The following is a 25,991-nucleotide window of genomic DNA, read 5'->3' on the forward strand; positions in this document are numbered from 1 at the left end:
GAGGCATTTTAACAGTAATTTTGGAATGGAAAATAACTTGCAGTATGAATCAACTTCAACATTACTCCATCCTTTTAGACTTGAAAACATGAAGGAAAAAACAAAAACAGTTGACCAAATTCCAGGAAGACTTTGTGAAGTTCCAGTTTCTAACAAGCCAACTGAGGTAAAAATAATCAAGACCAAAGAGGTGCATTTTGAAGCGACTGTGAGCACTCGAATTGTTAATCTGGAAGGACAAGAAGATTGGGAAAAGGAGAATACAGTAAGGAAAACAGGATGTATAGAAATCAGCGGAATGAATGAAGATGAAGCTGGGATAAGTGATATTGAGGTGGATGTGATGGATGAAAATGCTCAGCTTGCTATAGATCATGGAGATGAAGTGGTTTCTACAGGGGGAAAAGATGAAAATATTGATGTAGAGGAAAGTCAGCTGTCTGTTGAGATGGATAATGTTGGAGAAGCTCTTGCTCGTGAGGAAGAATTAAAGAGACAGCAGGGTCGAAGGACTGAAGTTGAGCTCATACCCCCAGACGAAGGTAATATTGAGTTTCTTATATTTTAAATGTACATTATGTGAAAGTGCAAATTGTGTCTTCCTCATGAGATCTTTAATAGGCTGTCTGGGTGTGGCCAGTTGAGAGTTTATATACTATCATGGCATGATAGTTTGCCATTTGTGTCTTGATGGTTTCTGTTTCTTACCACAAATCTGGCATTATTCAACCTGGTCAATGCCAGTGTTTTACACCATAGTACTGTTAAAGGTCGACTGCCTTTCAGATTTTTCAAGTGTAGGTCATAAAAAGAATTTTCCCTGACACCCGATTATTTTTGTTTAGTGGACTGAAAGCTATTGAATTCGAATCACAGACTTACAATTTTATTAGGGTTTTTTTTTTAATAGAACAATTAATGAATTTAGGGCCACATGGCCCTAAATTCTCCACTATTTCTCCTGTTTCAACATGACCCAATTCAAGGTACTACGTCATGCATCACGTGGTGGGCTTTCCCCGTTTGCACAAGGCATTGTGAGATACAAATTTGAAGCAGGAGAGAAAAATGGAGGATGTGAGTGTGTGAATGAAACATGAAAGACCGACTACAGTAACGGAAAGCGAGAATGAAAAGACATTATGTTGGGAAGGAAAGGAAACGCAGGACGAAACTAATAAATATCGGCGGTCAGTGAGCTCCTTGGTGTGATCAGCTGTTCGTTAAGCGACAGAATGATGTAACTGTCCATGCACAGTCAAAGGTAAACCTGCGCTTGTGCACACGGACGTCCCCTGTCTGCTTGACCGCGCGAAGCGAGCAATTTCATGCACATTGTTTGCTCGGGAATCCCTTCAAATTAAATAACTTCCCAGCCACAGAATGGCCTGATATTTTGTGAGATATTACAGAAATAAACATACATCACAATGACCAAATTTCAGAGGAAACTAAATTTCACAGATTATATGAAATCGAAAGGCCATATAGCTTTAAGTGCTCAGTTCTGATTACCACATGCTGTCGAACATGATAGCGCTTCTATAGTAACAGCATACACATTATTAATATGGTGGATATGACACACACAGATTTTTAATTTTTTTTGTGAGGAGACATTCATTCAGTATTTTTGGAAGGAGGCTCCAGTGTTGGCACTATATAACAGTCAGAGGCAATGTTGTAACTTAAGATTTTCCAATATGAATGGAGGAGCTTTCTGGTTTCTCTGTAACATAGCAAGACTTTTTTTTTTAAGTCACAAGTGATGGGGGGGGGAAGAGAGGTCAGTAAGGGAATGGATGTTTATAGCTGCTATAATGTGAGTGATAACAGGAACTAACTTTCAAAATATTAAATGTAATTATATAGTTTTTTAACTAAAAATTATAGTTTTAAAAAATTCATTGACAAATTGGTTTTGTACAAGAAGTATAAAATACTTCAAGATGCATAGTTCTGAATAAATAATCATCTTAATGATAACATTAATAATGGTAAATAAATAAAACATTAACTTCCTAATAGGATAATTTTCCTAGAACAGCACACTATTCCTTAGATCTCAGTGATGGAACCACAGAGAAACCTGCAGCATGTAGTTTTAACATGCACATAGCATGGACTGCATTTACTAGCATTTACTAAGTTATTGTTTTGCTATTATCAATGCTGTGACACAGATATACTCGGTAAGGTTAAGCTTTACCTAGGATGCTGTATGCATCTTATTATATAAGTGTGTTTATGTAATATCTATAGTAAATTTGCTTCTTGGTTAGTTAGAAGACTGCTTGACTTTAATTTTTTGGATCAGCCTTTGGCTGAAGCCTATAGAGGCACCTGTCTGTATGTGTTTAACCGAGTTGAAGCGTGTTTAAGAATGTAATTGGCATGTCAGACTCAGGTAGCGATTCCTCAGTTGTGGTGTGGTGCCGTGCCACTGTGTACTGACAGTTTGTAATGTAACCTTCTATGGCTGAGTGGTCTAGAGCCTTGTCCAGGAAAAGAACAGAGTTTGCAACTTTGGTTTGAATCCTGGTGTTGACATATTTCTGAGTGGGCTATTTTTTCTATTTATGTACTGTAGCTTCAACAGTGGTGCTTGAAAGTTTGTGAACCCTTTAGAATTTTCTATATTTCTGTATAAATAGGACCGAAAATATCATCAGATTTTCACACAAGTCCTAAAAGTAGATAAAGAGAACACAGTTAAACAAATGAGACAAAAATATTATACTTGGTCATTTGTTTATTGAGGAAAATTATCCAATATTACATATCTGTGAGTGGCAAAAGTATGTGAGCCTTTGCTTTCAGTATCTGGTGTGACCCCCTTGTGCAGCAATAACTGCAACTAAACGTTTCCGGTAACTGTTGATCAGTCCTGCACACCAGCTTGGAGGAATTTTAGCCCATTCCTCCGTACAGAACAGCTTCAACTCTGGGATGTTGGTGGGTTTCCTCACATGAACTGCTCACTTCAGGTCCTTCCACAACATTTCGATAACTTTGACTTGGCCATTCCAAAGCATTAACTTTATTCTTCTTTAACCATTATTTGGTAGAATGACTTGTGTGCTTAGGGTCGTTGTCTTGCTGCATGACCCACCTTCTCCTGAGATTCAGTTCATGGACAGATGTCCTGACATTTTCCTTTAGAATTCGCTGGTATACAGTAATTCAGAATTCATTGTTCCGTCAATGATGGCAAGCCATCCTGGCCCAGATGCAGCAAAACAGGCCCAAACCATGACACTACCACCACCATGTTTCACAGATGGGATTCTTATGCTGGAATGCAGTGTTTTCCTTTCGTCAAACATAACGCTTCTCATTTAAACCAAAAAGTTCTATTTTGGTCTCATCCATCCACAAAACATTTTTCCAGTCGTCTTCTGGCTTGTCCATGTGATCTTTAGCAAATTGCAGACAAGCAACAATGTTCTTTTTGGACAGCAGTGGCTTTCTCCTTGCAACCCTGCCATGCAAACCATTGTTGTTCAGTGTTCTCCTGATGGTGGACTCATGAACATTAGCCAATGTGAGAGAGGCCTTCAGTTGCTTAGAAGTTACCCTGGGGTCCTTTGTGACCTTGCCAACTATTAGACGCCTTGCTCTTGGAGTGATCTTTGTTGGTCGACCACTCCTGGGGAGGGTAACAATGGTCTTGAATTTCCTCCATTTGTACACAATCTGTCTGACTGTGGATTGGTGGAGTCCAAACTCTTTAGAGATGGTTTTGTAACCTTTTTCAGCCTGATGAGCATCAACAACACTTTCTCTGAGGCCCTCAGAAATCTCCTTTGTTCGTGCCATGATACACTTCCACAAACATGTTGTGAAGGTCAGACTTTGATAGATCCCTGTTCTTTAAATAAAACAGGGTGCCCACTCACACCTGATTGTCATCCCATTGATTGAAAACACCTGACTAATTTCACCTTCAAATTAACTGCTAATCCTAGAGGTTCACATACTTTTGCCACTCTCAGAAATGTAATATTGGATCATTTTCCTCAATAAATAAATGACCAAGTATAATATTTTTGTCTCATTTGTTTAACTGGGTTCTCTTTATCTACTTTTAGGACTTGTGTGAAAATCTGATGATGTTTTAGGTCCTATTTATGCAGAAATCTAGAAAATTCTAAAGGATTCACAAACTTTCAAGCACCATTGTATCTCCCAATCAAACAAAGGCTGAGCTTAGACCTACACAGGTCTCTAGTTTTATTCATACATCCTAGTAACTTGGCTAAAATAGAGTTAAGTAAAATTTTGCTAAACAAGCACAATGCCCAACTCTTGACTTCAGGTTTGAGGAATGAAACTCTGCTTGGATGCGTTTGCTATTTTAATCTGTAGAGGAAAGCTTTTTATTCTGTTGGTAATGTACAACTTGCTAAGATTTAATTGACAATTATATTAACAAACTAATGTTAAAGGAACAGTCCACCGTATTTCCATAATGAAATATGCTCTTACCTGAATTGAGACGAGCTGCTCCGTACCTATCCGAGCTTTGCGCGACCTCCCAGTTAGTCAGACGCAGTCCGACACGCTGTCACTCCTGTTAGCAACGTAGCTAGGCTCAGTATGGCCAACGGTATTTTTTGGGGCTGTAGTTAGATGTCACCAAACTCTTCCACGTTTTTCTTGTTTACATAGGTTTATATGACCAGTGATATGAAACAAGTTCAGTTAAAAAAATTGAAACGTAGCGATTTTCTATGCTATGGAAAGTCTGCACTATAATGACAGGCGTACTAACACCTTCTGCGCACTTCGGCAGCGCATTGATATCTGAGCTCCGTATCAGTGCGCTGCTGAAGCGCGCAGAAGGTGTTAGTACACCTGTCATTATAGTGCAGACTTTCCATAGCATAGAAAATCGCTACGTTTCAATTTTTTTAACTGAACTTGTTTCATATCACTGGTCATATAAACCTATGTAAACAAGAAAAACGTGGAAGAGTTTGGTCACATCTAACTACAGCCCCAAAAAATACCGTTGGCCATACTGAGCCTAGCTACATTGCTAACAGGAGTGACAGCGCGTCTGACTGCGTCTGACTAACTGGGAGGTCGCGCAAAGCTCGGATAGGTACGGAGCAGCTCGTCTCAATTCAGGTAAGAGCATATTTCATTATGGAAATACGGTGGACTGTTCCTTTAAACTAATGAGAATCCTCAGAAAAAATTGCCTCCCCCAAAATCTGCTCCAGGCCTTCCATCACTGCTCCATAGAGAGTGTGCTCACGTACGGACTGTGTGTATGGTACGGCAGCTGTACGTCCTCAGAGAAGAAGGCGCTCCATAGGGTCATTAGGGCAGCAGAGAAAACAACAGGCTGCCCCCTCCCCACCCTGGAACAGATTTACACCTCCAGATGCCGCAGGAAAGCAATGGACATTTCAAAAGACTCTTCACACCCCGGTCATTGTCTCTTCCAGCTTTTGCTATCAGGCGAGAGATACAGAGCAATGAAAACCAGGACAAACTGCCTAAAAACAGTTTCTATCCCAAAGCAATCATGGCTTTAAACTCAAATGTGCAATAGTACTATTCTTGGCCAATGTGCAATTTGTGATATATATGGGTGTATATTTTTTCTTATCAGTGCAATCTGTGTACTTACAGAACCAAAACAATTCTGTTCATACTATTTTACGGTAAGTGCAATCCGTTTACATATAGAACCATACAATAGACTTCTGTTTATAGTCTGTTTATACCATTTTACCAGTGCAACTCTGTATACTTTACTGTTTATTTTTATACTTTGTTTGTTCTCCCCTTTTTTCTTTTTTTCTTTCTAACTCATAATGAGTCAACAGCACCTTCAATTTTGTTGTACCTTTGGAAAAGTGACAATGACAACTAGACTGCATTTCCGCAGAGAAAATGCAAAGTGTGCTTGCTGAGCTGTAGCAGAACAACTATCATGCTAGCATGCTAAAAGCTAGCATGCCAACATGCTAATGCTAACAGTTAGCATACTAACATGCTGGCGGCACGGTGGTGTAGTGGTTAGCGCTCTCGCCTCACAGCAAGAAGGTCCGGGTTCGAGCCCCGTGGCCGGTGAGGGCCTTTCTGTGCGGAGTTTGCATGTTCTCCCCGTGTCCGCGTGGGTTTCCTCCGGGTGCTCCGGTTTCCCCCACAGTCCAAAGACATGCAGGTTAGGTTAACTGGTGACTCTAAATTGACCATAGGTGTGAATGTGAGTGTGAATGGTTGTCTGTGTCTATGTGTCAGCCCTGTGATGACCTGGTGACTTGTCCAGGGTGTACCCCGCCTTTCGCCCGTAGTCAGCTGGGATAGGCTCCAGCTTGCCTGCGATCCTGTAGAACAGGATAAAGCGGCTAGAGATAATGAGATGAGACTAACATGCTAACAGTTAGTATACTAACATGCTAACAGTTAGCATACTAACATGCTAACGGTTAGCATACTAACATGCTAACGGCTAGCATGCGAACATGCTAATGGCTAGCATGCGAACAGCTAGCATACTAGAGTGGAGGAGCTCCTTATGACATAATCACTCCAAAGTTCTACCCATTTATTTCAATGGCACGGAATTTTGCTGAAAAACGGGAATCCCAAACGAACGACAAGGGGTAGTGCAACCATTTTAACAAACACGCCATTCCAGATCGGGCCCTACGTTTCAGCGTTGGAACAGTGTCTCTATCTCGAAAGCCCTAGGAGAAGTAGTGGATCCAAAAAATGGGTGAAACGGAATAATAATAATAATAATAAAACTTAAGAACAATAGTGTGCTTTTGCAAGCATGCTAATAAAGACTTATCTTAAACCTAAATGAAAAAAAAATGTTTCTGAATGTAAATGAAGAGAGACTTCATTTCAAGAATATTAGCTAATGGATAGTGTTTAACATAACATATCATTTGTAAATTCTTCAATTAGGTTATCCAAATTTGAACTTTTACTTTTGTTGTTGTCTGCCTGTCTATCTTTTAAACAGCTACAGTTGAAATGTCTTCAGAAATTAGAAACACTGAAGCATCCTCTATTCAATGTGAAGAGGAACCTGATCTCAGCAGCTCCTCAGTCAACACCTTCGGTTCATCAGTAGTGTTTCTGCCTGATGTGAACACTGAGTCAGCAGAGGACTACAGCGGTGCTGAAGAGGAGCTTGTTGTGGATGACATATCAGACTCTGCTGTTGAGCCATGCACTGTCATCAGTACTCAGTGCAACACTATTCTGGAAGAGGAGGATGAGTTGAAGGAGGCGGAAGAGGAATTAAAGAGGGAGGAGGAGGAAGAAGAAGTTGATGTGACTGGAGAGGAATCAAATTGACCTTCGTCCAAGTTGCAAGCATCATAAACATTCCCCAGATGATCAATTCTGTGTAACAAAAAAAGTTTAGCACTGGTAAAATTGTTTATTTTCAGTTATTTTATTATTGTTAAGCTTATGTATGTATATGTAAAAGCTTAATTTATCCAAATGGGAGTTGACCATTTTAGTTGGATCAGTTCATTTGTGTGCATTTTGCCCTCACAAAAAGACCAATGACTGTACATTATTTTTGTTTGTATCTTGGTTAGGTCATTAAGTAAAGCCTATAGTTTGTGGGGAAAACTATTTGTCATAATATTGAATGAGCAATCATTATTTTAGAATATTGCAAGAATATTATTCCAGGGTCCTGGGATCAATTCTGAGTTTGGGTTACTGTCTATACAGTGTTTTGCACATTCTCCCTGTGTATTTGTATGTTTCTCCTGGGTTCTCTGGTTTCCTCTCCCCCAGACTAAGATACATTGGTCCAACTGCAGCCCAAGGTGTGAATGAGTGTGTCAGTGGTGCCCTGCGATGGACTGTCATCCCATTCCAGGGGGGGAGAATCTAACCTGTGTTCCTTATAACCAGGAAGTGATATTGAAGGAGAACAACAACTTTATTCATCACACATACACTTGTGAAATTCCTCTCTGCGTTTAACCCATCTGAAGTGGTGAACACACACACACATGCGTGCACACACACATACCCAGAGCAGTGGGCAGCCATGCTGTTGAGCAGTTGGGGGTTAGGTGCCTCGCTCAAACTTCAGCCTAAGGCTGCTCCATATTAACCTAACCACATGTCTTTGAACTGGGGGGGAAACTGGAGCACCCGGAGGAAACCCACACAGACACAGGAAGAACATGCAAACTCCATACAGAAAGGCCCCCGTCAGCCACTGGGCTCGAACCTTCTTGCTGTGAGGCGACAGTGCTGACCGCTACACCACCGTGTCACCCATGGTGGCCTACATTACATTACATGCAGACCTTGCACCATGGAAGTCACAGGATGGTACCTGCCTATATCTGGCCCTGGGCAGGATTATATAATGTGCCATATCACTTTTAGAGGATTCAAACATGGGATCTTACTCTTAATTATTGACCTCAGGGGATTCAGCCCCACCCACTGCTTATAGGTGCATAACATCAAGCATGTAGCCAGGCAAACAGTGGCAGTTGAATAGATCTTACGAAAGATCCCAATGACTTGCAACCTACTTACTGTTCCAGGCACCAGACCTTCAGTGCCATGGCCTCTGGAGGGAGAGGAAAGCTCTGGAATTCTCTCCCTCAATCTCTCTGTGACTGCTCTTCTTTCTCAACCTTCAAATCTGATTTAAAGACTTTTCTTTTCCATGAATACTTCTCTTCCTCCTCCTCTGTCTAGCATTTTTAAAAATTATTTATTTATTGTCTTGTAACAGATCACATGGGAGGCAGGGTGGGGGGCATGGCCTGAAAGTTAGAGAAGCAGCCTTGGGCCCAAAGGGTCGCTGGTTCAGTTCCTGGGATTTACAGGAAAAATGTGAGGGGAGTTGAGTAAATGAACAGCACTTTATCCTCCCTCTGTATCATGGCTGAAGTGCCCTTGAACAAGGCACCTAACCCCCAACTGCTCCCTGGGTGATGTAGCATAGCCAGGGGTGGAGAGTAATGAAGTACATTTACTTGAGTACTGTACTTTACTTGAGTATTCCTTTTTTTGGAAACTTATGACTTTAACTTCACTACATTTGAAAGACAAATATCGTACTCTTCACTCCACTACATTTCTGTCAAGGTCCTCGTTACTCGTTACTATGAAGCAGCTTTCAAAGTGGATGGTTTTTCCTTTTCTTTTCTTTTCTTTTCTTTTCTAAAGCGTGATGTTTTTTTCGCAGGTGACACTGAGACAGCCTGTCAGTAATCACTAGGGTCACGTCCATAGACTGTATAAAATTAAGTTCAATGGTTTCCCAGCAACATTATTTGAACAAGATCAGTTGATGTCAGAACAGAAGGAGGTGGTCTTCTGGGGAATGCCCACACCCATGGCCCATGAACCCATGTTTCAGTTTTCTGAAAGGATTAAAGCTTCGTTTTGTTTTAAATTTTGCTTTGTTTGCCTAAAACGAACCACATCACAGCCTACAAAAACTCGCCATCCAACCTGCAGAAGCGTTTTGAGGTATGTAAATGCTTTATTCCAAGAGAAAGCTTGCATTGAAGTTGTCTCTGCTTTTGGAGCCAGCGATAATGTTGCAATAGCTATGCAGTCTGGTTAGTCAAAGTCCTTTCTATGAATTTGCCCGCCAAATTGCCATAGCCGTGTCCACAGCTAACGTTAACACATAGCTAGTTAATGTGGACACTGACATTGCACCAAGGTGCTGCATGTCTCAAGCCAGTAACATCATCAGTGACCCCTCACACCCTCACTATGGGACTGTTCTCGCCTCTGGAAAGAGGTTCTGCAGCATTCAGTGCAGGACCACCAGGTTCTGTAACAGCTTTTTCCCCCAGGTCACCAGACTGCTGAACTCCAAATCCAAACTCTAAACTTCTATTTATAACTTAAACATTTCCTAATCCCACAGGTCACTTTATACTATTGCACTTTATAATATTTTTGCTGGGCGGCACGGTGGTGTAGTGGTTAGCGCTGTCGCCTCACAGCAAGAAGGTCCTGGGTTCGAGCCCCGGGGCCGGCGAGGGCCTTTCTGTGTGGAGTTTGCATGTTCTCCCCATGTCCGCGTGGGTTTCCTCCGGGTGCTCTGGTTTCCCCCACAGTCCAAAGACATGCAGGTTAGGTTAACTGGTGACTCTAAATTGACCGTAGGTGTGAGTGTGAATGGTTGCCTGTGTTTGTGTCGGCCCTGTGATGACCTGGCGACTTGTCCAGGGTGTACCCCGCCTTTCGCCCGTGGTCGGCTGGGATGGGCTCCAGCTTGCCTGCGACCCTGTAGAAGGATGGAGCGGCTGGAGATGATGAGATGAATATTTTTGCTGCTGCATAATTTAATTTAATACACATTTAATTCTGTGCTGAGCCAAATTGTAACGAAATTTAATTCAGTGTACACTTGTTGCATACTGAATGACAATAAAGGTTGTCTAAGTCTATTAGTTAGCATGTAAAAATGGAGTTATGCCAACATGAATAACTTATCTGAAGTCCTTTCAGAAATACATTTTAGCATAATCTTGCCAAATAAGCAATGTACAAATCTTTTGTTTTCTAGTAGTGTTAGCTACCCAATATGATTTTGAGTTTGAAAAGCGTTTGCTAGTGGGCAGCACGGTGGTGTAGTGGTTAGCGCTGTCGCCTCACAGCAAGAAGGTCCGGGTTCGAGCCCCGTGCCCGGTGAGGGCCTTTCTGTGTGGAGTTTGCATGTTCTCCCCGTGTCCTCGTGGGTTTCCTCCGGGTGCTCCGGTTTCCCCCACAGTCCAAAGACATGCAGGTTAGGTTAACTGGTGACTCTAAATTGACCGTAGGTGTGAATGTGAGTGTGAATGGTTGTCTGTGTCTATGTGTCAGCCCTGTGATGACCTGGCGACTTGTCCAGGGTGTACCTCGCCTTTCGCCCGTAGTCAGCTGGGATAGGCTCCAGCTTGCCTGCGACCCTGTAGAACAGGATAAAGCGGCTAGAGATAATGAGATGAGATGAGAAAAGCGTTTGCTAGCATGTCAGGTGGCACGTCACTGACTAGCGAGCTTAACATTAAACTACCATGATAGCACAGCATGCGTTCATTTTGTAAATCCAGTCGGTTGCTTCAGAGGCATTAGGTATTGAAAACGTTGTGGCAATAATACAATTCATTGCCAGAAAATGTACTTTTAATATTTAAGTGTTTTTAAAAACAAGTACTTCAGTACTTTAACTTAAGTAAAAAATTTGACTGTACAACTTTCACTTGTATCAGAGTAACATTTGACCAGTGGGATCTGTACTTTGACTTAAGTAATGAAGTTGGGTACTTTGTCCACCTCTGAGCATAGCTGCCCACTGCTGGGTATGTGTGTGTGCGCTCATTACTCATGCATTGTGTACACATGCCTGTTTTAACTGCTTCAGATGGATTAAAGGCAGAGAAGGAATTTCACTGTGCTTGAGTATACATCCATCCATTATCTGTAGCCACTTATCCTGTTCTACAGGGTTGCAGGCAAGCTGGAGACTATCCCAGCTGACTACGGGTGAGGGGCGGGGTACACCCTGGACAAGTCGCCAGGTTATCGCAGGGCTCACACAGAGAGACAAACAACCGTTCACACTCACATTCGCACCTACGGTCGATTTAGAGCCACCAATTAACCTAACCTATTTGGATTGTGGGGGAAACCGGAGCACCCGGAGGAAACCCACGCAGACATGGGGAGAACATGCGAACTCCACACAGAAACGCCCTCACCAGCTGCTGGGCTCAAACCCAGGACCTTTGTGCTGTGAGGTGACAGTGCTAACCACTACACCACTGTGCCACCCTTGAATACACATGTGACAAATAAAGGCACTCTTTTTTTAAAGCAACCTTGGGTCTATGAAAGGCACTATATAAATTCCATCCATCCATCCATCATCTGTAGCCGCTTATCCTGTTCTACAGGGTCGCAGGCAAGCTGGAGACTATCCCAGCTGACTACGGGTGAGGGGTGGGGTACACCCTGGACAAGTTGCCAGGTTATCGCAGGGCTCACACAGAGAGACAAACAACCATTCACACTCTCATTTGCACCTACGGTCAATTTAGAACCACCAATTAGCCTAACCTGTTTGGATTGTGGGGGAAACTGGAGCACCCGGAGGAAACCCCCGCAGACATGGGGAGAACATGCAAACTCCACACAGAAACGCTCTCACCAGCTGCTGTGCTCGAACCCAGGACCTTTGTGCTGTGAGGTGACAGTGCTAACCACTACACCACTGTGCCACCCTTGAATACACGTGACAAATAAAGGCACTCTTTTTTTTTAAAGTGACCTTGGGTCTGTGAAAGGCGCTATATAAATTAAACATTATTATTATTAAAGAGGGAATAAATAAATAGGCATTAATTTTTTTAAAGCGACCATGGGTCTGTGAAAGGCACTATATAAATTCCATCCATCCATCATCTGTAGCCACTTATCCTGTTCTACAGGGTTGCAGGCAAGCTGGAGACTATCCCAGCTGACTACGGGCGAAAGGCGGGGTACACCCTGGACAAGTCGCCAGGTCATCACAGACACAGACTCACACCTACGGTCAATTTAGAGTCACCAGTTAACCTAACCTGCATGTCTTTGGACTGTGGGGGAAACCGGAGGAAACCCACGCAGACACGGGGAGAACATGCAAACTCCACACAGAAAGGCCCTCGCTGGCTGCTGGGCTCGAACCCAGGACCTTCTTGCTGTGAGTTGACGGTGCTAACCACTACACAGCCATACTATATAAGTTAAACATTATTATTATTATGGGCGGCACGGTGGTGTAGTGGTTAGCGCTGTCGCCTCACAGCAAGAAGGTCCTGGGTTTGAGCCCCGGGGCCGGCGAGGGCCTTTCTGTGTGGAGTTTGCATGTTCTCCCCGTGTCCGCATGGGTTTCCTCCGGGTGCTCCGGTTTCCCCCACAGTCCAAAGACATGCAGGTTAGGTTAACTGGTGACTCTAAATTGACCGTAGGTGTGAATGTGAGTGTGAATGGTTGTCTGTGTCTATGTGTCAGCCCTGTGATGACCTGGCGACTTGTCCAGGGTGTACCCTGCCTTTCGCCCGTAGTCAGCTGGGATAGGCTCCAGCTTGCCTGCGACCCTGTAGAAGGATAAAGCGGCTAGAGATAATGAGATGAGATTATTATTATTATTATTATTAATAAAGAGGGCGCCAACTCCATATAAATGCCTATGGCTTTGTAATAGGATGTCCAACAAGCTCATATACTGTAGGTGTGATGGTTGGGTGTCCACATACTTTTGGCCAAACATGTACGTTGTATTCGAAGTCATCCTTGTTTGTCAGGTGACATCCAAAAAGCTTCGAAAGCGCCATATTGTATTACAAGACAATACAAGTAAACAAGCCACATGGTGTAAAAGCGTCATGCTGTATGGAGTGGAATAAAATGTTTGCACTGCGCAGGCGCACGAGCTCACGCATGCGCAGTCCAGTCTGGTCAGAGGACGTTGAAAAGGTGGTGGCAGACTCCATGTGCGTTTGGTCGCTGTCTTTTGACTGAAGGTTAAACATTGCTGCTAGTTCACTGCGTTTCATCGGAGCCTGGTGGGGTTTTAAACGGCTTGAAAATCCAAGATGGACCCCATGAAAGCGCAGCAACTGGCGGCTGAACTCGAGGTGGAAATGATGGCAGACATGTACAACCGGTAAGGTTGCTATCTGCTAGCATGCTAATGGAGGATTTATAACTGCTTTCACGTTAAAACGAGTGATCATTTTATCCCTTTAAATATGTCAAACAGTGTCTGATCGTGTGTTTGTAAAATAGACAAATCTCTAAAATGATCAAGTGTTGCATTTGGAAGGACTCTGGACATGCTAACTAGCTAACGCTTCTGTTAGAACACATGACATTTATCACTCATTCATACAAGTGCCATGCTGCTGCCTCTCACTGCACCTTAAGAAGCTGTTTATTCCCTAAAACCCAGTAATATGCTGAATGTTTTTAAAAGTAACGTCTAAAGACAAGGGGTTTTGTCCTCTTAGGCAACCCTAAGACAACTTAAGTAGGTTTTATTGCCATTTCCTTATCATAACTTGTATAGCCGAGGTGCAGAGCATAATAAGAAACCTTTATTTGTCACATGCACAGTGAAATTCATCCTCTGTATTTAACCCATCTGAAGCAGTGAACACATCCAGAGCAGTGAGCAGCCACACTAGAGCGCCCGGGGAGCAGTCAGGGGTCAGGTACCTTGCTCAAGGGCACTTCAGCCCAAGGCCGGCCCACATCAACCTAACTACACGTCTTTGGACTGTGGGGGAAACCGGAGCACCCGGAGGAAACCCATGCAGACACGGGGAGAACTTGCAAACTCCACACTCGCCGGCTGCTGGGCTCGAACCCAGAACCTTCTTGCTGTGACGCGACAGTGCTAATCACTGTGCCGCCCAAAGGTGCAAGACTTAAGCTGGGCATACACTGTGCGATTTTTTTTTTTTTTCAATCGCGGTATTCGGCTGCTGCTCACACTGTACGAGTGAATCGCAGGGGTAAACAGCACGCAGCTTACGATTCCTGTTCTCACACTATACGATCCGATGCTCGGATGCGATGCTCAGGATTTCAAACAGGTTTGATTTTCATCCGATTGATCGGGAGGAGGTCGTGAGGTGTTAATCGCTTGTCGTTACCCCATGTATACTACACGATCCGAGACGCACGATTGAGCCAAAACTCGGCCCGATCTCCAAAATAGTCGCACGAGTGAAAATCGTGTCAAAATCAGGCCAAAAATCGCACAGTGTATGCCCAGCTTTAGGCAACCTTTATTGTCATTTAGTATGCAACAAGTGTACACTGAACAAAATTTCGTTACAATTTGGCTCAGCACAGAATTAAATACGAAGTGTATTAAATTAAATTATGCAGCAGCAAAAATATTATAAAGTGCAATCGTATAAAGTGACCTGTGGAATAGGAATGTTCAAGTTGGATTTGGAGTTCAGCAATCTGGTGACCTGGGGGGAGCTCTTTCCAGAGGCCAGAGGGGAGAATAGTCCCATAGTGAGGGTGTGGGGGTCACTGATGATGTTTCTGGCTCGAGACATGCAGCACCTTGGTGCAATGTCAGTGTCCACATTAACTAGCTGTGTGTTAATGTTAGCTGTGGACAAGGCTACGGCAATTTGGCGGGCAAATTCATAGAAAGTCCTTTGACTAACCAGACTGCATAGCTATTGCAACATTATCACTAGCTCCAAAAGCAGAGACAACTTCAATGCAAGCTTTCTCTTGGAATAAAACATTTACATACTTCAGTATGCAGCGCCTTGGTGCAATGTCCTGAATGGAGGGAAGAGAAGTCCCAATGATTTTCTCAGCTGTCCTCACCACTCTCCTCACATTCTTCCAGTTAGAGGCACTGCAGCCTCCACACCACACAGAGATGCAGCTGGTTAGAACGCTGTCTATGGTGCTTCTGTAGAATGTAGTGAGGATGGGCGGGGGCAGGTGGGCTCTCCTTATCCTACGCAGGAAGTGCAGACGTTGCTGTTCCTTCTTGACCAGTGACGCTGTGTTCACAGACCAGGTGAAGTTGTCTGTTACCCCTTTTCCACCAAATTAGTTCCAGGGCTGGTTTGGGGCCAGTGCATGTGTTGGTTCACAACTTGTTCAACTTGCGAGCCAGCTGAGAACCAGTTTGCTTTTCCATAGCTTGTGGTACTAAGGGGATCCACGTGAGTTACGTCGCTGCGTTTGCATAAACCTTGGCGCGAATATCGAAGCAACAACAACACAGAGGAGGAGAAGAAGCAGCAGCAGCAGCAACATCAACAATAATGGATGACTTCGCGTTTGTGCAGCTGCTGCTTCTCGGCGCTTAAAAATGGCGACCTTTCGCGGTCTTGCGATTGTTGTTGGTCTTAACAACTCCGCCGCCCCCCGACGTAAGTGGTTCTTTCCTCTGGCCCAGCAAAGAGCTGGTGCTCACCTGGAACCATTTTTTTCTGGCCCCAGAGCCAGTTCTTTGTCAGTGGAAACAGAAAACCTGGTTCCAAACTAAGCACTGGCCCCGAACCAGCCCTGGAACTGCTTTGGTGGAAAAGGGGCATGTGATGTGCACCCCCAGGAACTTGGTGCTATTGACCACTTCCACGGCCGTGTTGTTGGGAAGTGGAGCGTGGCTGGGTTGGTTTTTCCTGAAGTCAACAATGATCTCTTTAGTTTTGTCCACGTTCAGGATCAGGTTGTTTTCCCTGCAGCAGCCCACCAGCTGCTCCACCTCCTCTCTATAGGCCAGGTCGTTATCGTCCCTGATGAAGCCCACCACTGTCGTGTTGTCCGCAAACTTCACAATGTGGTTGCTGGTAACCACAAAACATGACTATGAGACGAATTCAAAATATACACGTGATGTACGTCTCTAATTTAGTTTTCTAGTGTTTGTATGTGACAATGTTACAGACTGCTGTATGAAAGGCACAGCAGTGTTTGTTACTTCAGGTGACCCTCCCACTGACCCTGAATAACTGTTAGAGGTGGACAGTAACGAAGTACATTTACTCGAGTACTGCACTTAAGTACACTTTTTGAGTATCTGTACTTGAGTATTTTTTTTGGAAACTTATGACTTTAACTTCACTACATTTGAAAGACAAATATCATACTTTTTACTCCACTACATTTCTATCGAGGTCCTCGTTACTATGAAGCGGCTTTGAAAGTGGATGTGCTTTCTTTTCTAAAGCGTGATGGTTTTTCGTAGGTGACACTGAGAGAGCCTATAAGTAATCACTAGGGTCACGTCCATAGACTGGATAAAATCAAACTCGATTATTTCTCAACAGCATTATTTGAACATGATCAGTTGATGGCAGAATGGAAGGAGGCAGTTCTTCTAGGGAATGCACGCGCTCATGGCCATACGTAGAACCCATGTTTCAGTTTTCTGAAAGGATTAAAGATGCGTTTCGTTTTAAATGTTTGCCGAAAATGAACCACATCACGGCCTACAAAAACTCACTGTCCGACCTCCAGAAGCATATTGAGGTATATAAAGGGTTTATTCCGAGATAAATCTTGCAATGAAGTTTTATGTGCTTTTCGAGCTAGCGATAATGTTGCAAACGTAGCTATGCAGTCTGGTTCGTCAGATGACTTTCTATGGATTTGCCCGCCAAGTTGCTGTCGCCTTGTCCACGGTTAATGTTTACACGTAGCTAGTTAACTTGGACACTGTTAGTTAGCATGTAAAAACAGTTATGCTAAGATGAACAACATTACCTTATCTGAAGTCCTTTCAGAAATGTTTTAGCATAATCTTGCCAAATAAACAGAATGTAGACGTGTTTCTTTTCTAGTAACGTTAGCTACCCAGTATGATTTCGAGTTTGAAAAGTGTTTGCTAGCATGTCAGGTGGAGCTTCACTGACTAGCTAGCTTAACGTTAAACCACCATGATGGCACAGCATGCGTTCATTTTGTGAATTCACATTTCTCTCTTTGGTAACGGCATTAGGTATTGTAAGCGTTGTGGCAATAATACAACACGTTGACAGAAAATTTACTTTCAATACTTAAGTATTTTTAAAAGCAAGTACTTAAGTAAAAAATTGACTGTACAACTTTCACTTCTATCGGAGTAACATTTGACCAGTGGGATCTGTACTTTTGACTTAAGTAATGAAGTTGGGTACTTTATCCACCTCTGATAACTGTACCAGGAGTGTTGTGCACCTCAGTGATTACATGCACTTGAACATTTACTGTGTTTAAAGGATTGTGGTGTGTTTTTATTTATTTATTTATTCATTCATTCATTCATTTTTTTTTTAAATTTCTGAACCTTCATCTCCCACTTGAGGTCCTGAGCGATTATAGTGCCCAGAAAGCGGAAATACTCCACAGAGGTTATAGAGATCTTGCAGTCACGTGACCGGAAAGTACACAACCCCCATCTTGTCGGTCAAAAACACCGCTGAATACTGCTGCACTCGTGTACAGAATGGATCAATTTCAACCGACGGACTACACGTCTCATTTTTCTAATGAACAGATAACTAGATATATGTCTAAAATAAACGATCTACAGATTTGTGACCCTTATGGCTTTCCGGACGGAGTTTTCACGACCGGATTTTGAACTGCCAGCGGAATACCCGGACGTGTATGATTACCTCATCAACTTTCCCTCGCTGTTCAGTGGTGAAGCACTGCATGTTTATAAATCTCTGGACAGTTTTCTTTACAGAAATTCAGGATTTGTCAGCGACTCAGATGTGGCATCTTGTAAACAAGAAAATAATCCTCATTGGATGGGTAAGTCACTTAAGTATTGAGTATAGCACTGACCAGCCGATTATAGAATAAGGTAATTCCAAATCGTCCGTCTTGTTTACATGGATCTGGCGTTTGAGAGGTAGAGGCTTGGCAGTGGAGGTTTGAGTAGCTGTTTTCTGAGCTTAGTCAACAGGCCGGCTCTGCCTGTAGCCTCGCTTTTGCTTCGGCTCCCGGCGCCGCCTCCTTCGCTTTGCTTCCGATAACAATCCACGGAGACCACGCTGGTCTCGCCATCTCGTCGGGAATGTTATATATATATTTTTTTCTCGTCCGGAATGTTGTGCATGCGATGGAAATCGCTACAAACCGTCATTTTCTGCTGGAAACCAATGTAGAGGTCTGCGCGGGACTGATTTTCCCTCCCGCTCCCGCTTACTCCCGCTAGTTTGTTTCCCGCTCCCGCCCGCACCCGCAGAAATATTTAATATTTCGTCCCGCTCCCGCCTGCATATATTATGGTTTCTCCCGCTCCCACCCCGCTAAAATCCCGTAATTTCCCCGAAACGCTCGTTGTGCTTCCGTTCTAGCCTGCCAGAGATTCCCTCACAATATGTGCACTGATTGCACAATGCATTTATAGAAAGTAAAACCAGTAAAATAAACAGCAACTGCAATTTGTTTAATGTGCATTTATTCTCACTCAAAACGCGTTTACATGATGTAGACTCAGCTTGAGTCATTTAGAAAAGCTTGGCCAACAGCCTTAAAATACAAACTGAAAAAAAAATCAGTAGCCTAATAAATGAAGGTGCTTAAATAAATTAAAAATAAGTATGGAAAAATAACGAAAATGCAGGTATAAACTATGCGGGGCTGTGTTGGCTACTAAACATGCCCATGATGAATTGAAAAGGGAATTTCAAAAGAAGTTTACATCTTTTAACAGCTTGCCTATCATTTTAATAAAACGAAAATAATTGCACCTGATATTCCCGAGGGTGTCTTGTGCTTCTACACATGCCCATGGAGGAAAAGAATGTTGTTCACCGATGTGGGCTTCAGTAGACTGCGTCGCTGCTCCAGAATGCGGCCACAGATACTGAAAGCGCGTTCCGATGGTGCGCTTGATGCTGGAACGCAAAGCACGTGACGTGCCAATTTGCTTAGAGTAGGAAATTCGTGGCAATGCTTCTTCCACCAGAGTAGAACATCTTTTGGGCCGTGTGATCCTTCACCGTCCAGCTTGACTTTTAAATAGTCCTGTATCTCTGTGTCCAGTGGTATCTCCGAGTGGCGTGTAGTGCCTGCGTCTTCCCATTCTGCAAATTCCTGAAAAGTCACCTTTTTTGTTGGCAGTGACTCTGAATCCCCCTCGGCATCATGGATATTAAGTCCGAGGTCATCAATCAGTTCCTTCACACAGTCAGTCACAAGTTGTCTCTCATGGTCATTTATCATCTTGAGCTGGCGTAGTTTAGGGGTCAGAAATGTTGCCATTTTGTACAGCATATTAATCCCATTTAGCAGATTATTTGGTGATAGCAGGTCATCCAAACGTTTTGCGCAAGCAGATGCAATATGGTTTAGGAGGGGGTCTGCCATGGCTACTTCGCAATGATCTCTCAGCTTGACAGACCACGGCAGAACTAGGGCTGCGCTCAAGCCAGTGTTATCTGACTCCAGATCGTTAGTAGCATCTCTGAATGGTTTTAAAAATGCTACTACCGAAGCCAGAGTGTTTTTGTTTATGCCCCTTATTTTGTCGTACTGGTTTTTCTCCAACAGAATGGTTGTAATGGTATCGTACTGTTGGGAGACAGACTCCAACATATCAACAGTTGAATTCCACCTGGTCTCCACGGACTGTTTAAGCGATGAACCAAGCAGCGTTTGCAGGCCAGAGTGTTTGAAATAGCTGACCAGTTTTTTCACATCATTCAGAAGCTGCGCGGCCTCGGGCACCTGTTCAACCACAGCAGTGGAGAGGGCGTGAGAAAGCACGGAGTTGAGGATATGGGCACTACAGTTAAGTCTGTTGAAACCACGTAGGGCAGCCACCATGTTCGCGCCTCTGTCAGTTACGAACACTATTTTCTTTCCCATGAGCGCACAGTCAATTCCAAAGACCCTCAGGTTTTGGAACAGTAAGGCACGAATGTTTTCGCCCGTTTTTGAAGTGTCTGCTTCAAATGGAGCAGCAAAGAGCACTCTCGACACCAGCGTGTATTCAGAGTCGATGTAGTGGATGGTGGCTGATAGGAAAGATGTTTTCCGGTAATTTTCCGTCCAAATATCGGTGGTCACCGCACATCCATGTTTCTCAATGGTAGTGAGCATTTCGTCAACGAGAGCCGTTCTAACTGTTTGTGCCCTTTCGTCCAGATGTCGGGAAACTGTTGTTGGATGGGGTAGAATGTCCTTGACATTGAATCGGCCTATTGAAGCTGCTGTATCCACTAAGTGCTGCGCCATACTAATGAACCCTTTTCCTGCAATGCTGTCGTATGGCCTAAGGTCAGCGGCAACAAAGTCTATGCATTTATCAATTGTTTTGCTTTTCAGAGCATTCGTTATTTTCGCAGTTTCTCTGAAGTCCAGTAATGTTTGTCCTTTCATGAAGACACATGTATGTCGCTTCAGGCCAGATGTTCCTGACTTGTGCGCATCGAAAATTAGCACCTTCTTGCATGAATCACAACAGGCAAACGGTTTTTCATTTCCATCGCCATCTACAACCACCGAAAATGTTTTCCATATGTCTGACTTACCCCTAGAGGGCTTTTTGGTGTGAAAAGTACCCCTTTTCACTAGAGCACTAACGGCTTCAGCTGTAAGGGCACCCGTTTCCTCCGCCATGCTTCAGACTGAACGTGACAGTTGAACAATCTCCATAGAAACTTGAACTTTGTGGGAAATCAGACGGGAAACAACGAGCTTGTTCTAAACCGTGGTGGCCGTTTATGAGATTAATTCAACATGTTACCATTGCATTTTAGTCCAGTCTGTGTGGGCCTAAATAAATGAAGCAAGTAACTTCACTAACTTAACGGCAGGACAGTCAATGAACGACAGACCTTTACGACAAGGCGCACGCGCAATCTCCCTTTCAGGGCATAAATTGAAAATATCTCGCAGTCGCTGTGTGCCGCGAGAGCAGATCCCTTGAGAGTTCACAGAGCAGGCGGTGTGAACTACCCCTTGTAGCTCAAACACCCGAAGTTAGCTCATCACCTAATTACTACATATCTTCCCCAGTTAAAAAAAACACTTTTCAAATACACAGTGAATAATTTTGTGAAATGTATTTACATTGCGGGACTCCAGAGAACATGCTTATGCCCGCTCCCGCGACTACACCTCTCCATTCCCGCCCGCTCCTGCAGGAGGCTGTCAAATAATGACCCGCACCGCATGCTTTTGCGCCGCATCCCGTGGGAGTCCCGTCCCGTTGCAGCCCTCTAAACCAATGTCCAGTAAGTCCATACGGTTGTAGTGGATATTGAAGTCCGGTACAGACGAACAACACGCAAAAATACACACAAAAAACATAAAAAAACGTGCACAGGTAGGGAGAGCCTGTAGCCGCAGCCGTTGTAGTAGAATTGTATAGAATTGTATTATATAGTAGGGTTTTCCAGAAGAAAAGGTAGAAGTAGAAGGCGGAATATGGCGTTTGACCGACACGATGGCGTCTGTCACAATCTGGATCGGCTGTGAAGTCACATGCAAGTGCTCCATTGGAGCGTCAAACAGGGTGATGGGAGAGGGTGTGGCAGAGCTCCTCCTGAAGTCTACAATCATCTCTACTGTCTTTTTAGAGCATTAAGCTCCAAGTTGTTCTGCCTGCACCAGGACACTAGATGGTCAGTCTCCCACCTGTAGGCAGACTCCTCCTTATCAGAGACGTTCTGATGAGGTGTGCCTAGAAGGTTTTACTAGGCGATTAGATTTGTCTATGGGGAACTACACTATATTGCCAAAAGTATTTGCTCACCCATCCAAATGATCAGAATCAGGTGTTCCAATCACTTCCATGGCCACAGGTGTATAAAATCAAGCACCTAGGCACGCAGACTGTTTTTACAAACATTTGTGAAAGAATGGGTCACTCTCAGGAGCTCAGTGAATTCCAGCGTGGAACTGTGATAGGATGCCACCTGTGCAACAAATCCAGTCGTGAAATTTCCTCGCTCCTAAATACGCCACAGTCAACTGTCAGCTGTATTATAAGAAAATGGAAGTGTTTGGGAACGACAGCAACTCAGCCACGAAGTGGTAGGCCACGTAAACTGACAGAGGATGCTGATGCGCATAGTGCGAAGAGGTCGCCAACTTTCTGCAGAGTCAATCACTACAGACCTCCAAACTTCATGTGGCCTTCAGATTAGCTCAAGAACAGTGCGCAGAGAGCTTCATGGAATGGGTTTCCATGGTCGAGCAGCTGCATCCAAGCCATACATCACCAAGTGCAATGCAAAGCGTCGGATGCAGTGGTGTAAAGCACGCCGCCACTGGACTCTAGAGCAGTGGAGCCGTGTTCTCTGGAGTAACAAATTGTGCTTCTCCATCTGGCAATCTGATGGACGAGTCTGGGTTTGGCGGTTGCCAGGAGAACGGTACTTGTCTGACTGCATTGTGCCAAGTGTAAAGTTTGCTGGAGGGGAGATTGTGTGTGGGGTTGTTTTTCAGGAGCTGGGCTTGGCCCCTTAGTTCCAGTGAAAGGAACTCTGAATGCTTCAGCATACCAAGACATTTTGAACAATTCCATGCTCCCAACTTTGTGGGAACAGTTTGGAGCTGGCCCCTTCCTCTTCCAACATGACTGTGCACCAGTGCACAAAGCAAGGTCCATAAAGACATGGATGACAGAGTCTGGTGTGGATGAACTTGACTGGCCTGCACAGAGTCCTGACCTCAACCCGATAGAACACCTTTGGGATGAATTAGAGCGGAGACTGAGAGCCAGGCCTTCTCGTCCAACATCAGTGTGTGACCTCACAAATGCGCTTCTGGAAGAATGGTCAAAAATTCCCATAAACACACTCCTAAACCTTGTGGACAGCCTTCCCAGAAGAGTTGAAGCTCTTCTAGCTGCAAAGGGTGGACCGACGTCATATTGAACCCTATGGATTAGGAATGGGATGTCACTTAAGCTCATATGTGAGTTAAGGCAGGTGAGCGAATACTTTTGGCAATATAGTGTATGTTAAATGTACCCAAGGCTAATACTGTAACTTTTCAGACCAGTTTTTATATTCAGGGTCGTAGAATCTGGAGCATTCTACTCCTGCACTTAAGGAATAGGAATCAATCACTTTCACAGTTTAAGAAGGACCTTTTTTCATATTATAGTAATTTAACTAGGCTTTATTTTGATATTGACAGACCACAGACTTTTAAATCTAGGTGTGTAAAATGTCATACATGTCGGCCAATCTCCACCCTTGGCACCAGTTTGTGCTGCTATTAGTCTGTATACTCCTGGGCTGTTTTAACTTAAATTTTTTTTAACTAGTATTATTTATTGTTGATTGATTTATTTACTGTATTATTTAATTTTGTGGGACCTCAGTTATTGGAGCTTATTGCTCTGTTGAGGACTCCCTGCTGTTTTTAATGGCGAAGTTTATAAATAAAAATAGAGAGGAGTCCAGTGAGGGTGGTGGTGTCTGCAAACTTTAGGAGAAGAAGAACTTTATCACATGCTAGTGCAAGTCCTCTCTGCATTTAACCCATCTGAAGCATACCCAGAGCAGTGGGCAGCCATGTTAACAGCGCCCGGGGAGCAGTTGGGAGTTAGGTGCCTCGCTCAAGAGGACCTCAACCCAAGGCCGTCCCATATTAACCAAACCGCGTGTCTTTGAACTGTGGGGGAAACCGGAGCACCCGGAAGAAATCCATGCAGACACGGGGAGAACATGCAAACTCCACACAGAAAGGCCCTCGCCAGCTTGACAGACTGATGACTGGAGGTGCAGCTGTTGGTGTACAGGGAGAAGAGTAGAAAGGACATAACCTTGGGGGAGGATCTGGTGCTGATGGTTCCAGAGTCAGAGACGTGTTTCCCCAGCTTCACATGCTGCTTCCTGTCAGACAGGAAGTCAATGATCCACCTGTAGGTGGAGTCAGGTACTCTCAGCTGGGAGAGCTTGTCCTGCAGAAGAGCCGGGATGATGGCGGAACTGAAATCCATAAACAAGATCAGGGATGAGAATTTTCCGCCGATTGGCGGATTTCCGACTTTTTCAGACCAAAATGATCGTTTTTGAGATCGATGTAAATCCGTTGAGAAATTTTGGGGGGGTATGATTAATGATCTGTGGTCACTTTATAACGCAGACATCCCAAGTCTCCCGGAAGTTCCGGGAGTCTCCTGCATATTGATAGAAGTGAGCAAGAGCGTGCGCGCGCAACATTAAGGTCTGCATCACGCATCTTAGAATGTGTGCGCGTGAGGGGGTGCGCGAGGGAGACTGTGTGCAGTGTTGCCAGATACTGCTGACGTTTTCCAGCCCAAAATATGTTCAAAACCCGCCAAAATGCACTTAAAACCACCCAATCTGGCAACACTGCCTGTGTGCCTGTTCATGTAGCGCATGCCAGACAAAGAGCATCTTGATTGGGTTACTCAGCAAAATAAGCCAATCAGCTTTCAGTGTGGGCGGGCTTTTATCTCTTTTCTCGAGGACCGGAGTTTTCAGTTGAGTCAGTGCAGCCTACAGGATCGGCATGGCAGAGAGAGCGCGCCCCAAAAAATATATATCAATTACATGTCATATATGTGTGTATCTTTTATAAATGGGGTTAGCTTATCTAATGTAGCATGTTGGGGAGAATCATAGTATCATATCTATATTTCTGATGAAATTTTAAGTATGATAGCATGTATAACTCTCCTACTTATTGCTCATTTCATAGGGGGACGGGGGGGGATTGCTGGAATGTGCCGCGCGGGAGCGTCTGCCCAAATTTTTTAGGCCGAGATGAACTTATAGTTTTTGATTTAAAAAAAATTTCCAATATGTAATGCCCATTGTACATGCCTGTTCTTTAATTCAAAATCACCATCTCGATCTTCAAATTGACCGTATGGTATCTGTATTACATTACACAGCATCCTGTCCAGATAAATCCTAGTTAGTACACACAACAGTTGAAAGGGAAGTGATAAGTGATGTTGAATGTTGCCTGCTTAATATGCAAGACCTCCTGCTACCATGATAACATCAGAAGAAAGCTTAAGAGAATGATATGATAGAACTTTTTTCTGGTTTGCACTTCATTTTAAAGGATTGGAGTATTCAAAGACATGAATAGCTAAAATGCAGAAATATAATACTGTAGAGCTCATTTATATTAAAAGGTGCATTGATTTTTTGAAATCATCAAATGTGAGTTGATTTAAAAACAAGTCTCTTGTACCATATTAATCATTTTCACCTGGGAGTCCACCAAGAAGGGGAATTTATTTCCAAATAAATTGCAAATTTTTGCGGATAAAATTAATGGTTTTGGGGTAAAAAAAAAAAGCCAAAAATCATTAGCCCCATGGGCCCCGCCACGTTTTTTTCAGACTTTTAAAATATTTTTCATTCTCATCCCTGATTTATGGGTCTATTGTTCCAAAACCTAAAAGGTTGCACTGAACATGCTGAAAAAGTCAAACAAGGTGGGATATGATATTTAAGAAAGAACACTTGTCATGATACAAAAGTTTCAGTTGATGGCATGTTGAATTGGGA

General features: G+C 43.7%; 1 protein-coding gene across 1 annotated transcript in view; it reads left to right on the top strand.

The window, feature by feature from the left end:
• Positions 1 to 13,458: 13,458 nt before the first annotated feature.
• Positions 13,459 to 25,991, top strand: part of timm10 (translocase of inner mitochondrial membrane 10 homolog (yeast)) — a 28,086-nt gene continuing 15,553 nt past the window's right edge. The window contains exon 1 of the mRNA XM_060924837.1: positions 13,459 to 13,669. Coding sequence (XP_060780820.1) covers positions 13,599 to 13,669 — 71 coding nt within the window. The 5' untranslated portion in view covers positions 13,459 to 13,598. The remainder of the gene's footprint in view (positions 13,670 to 25,991) is intronic.

This window comes from Neoarius graeffei, chromosome 7 (genome assembly GCF_027579695.1).
Source record: "Neoarius graeffei isolate fNeoGra1 chromosome 7, fNeoGra1.pri, whole genome shotgun sequence".
Classification (NCBI taxonomy): Eukaryota; Metazoa; Chordata; class Actinopteri; order Siluriformes; family Ariidae; genus Neoarius; species Neoarius graeffei.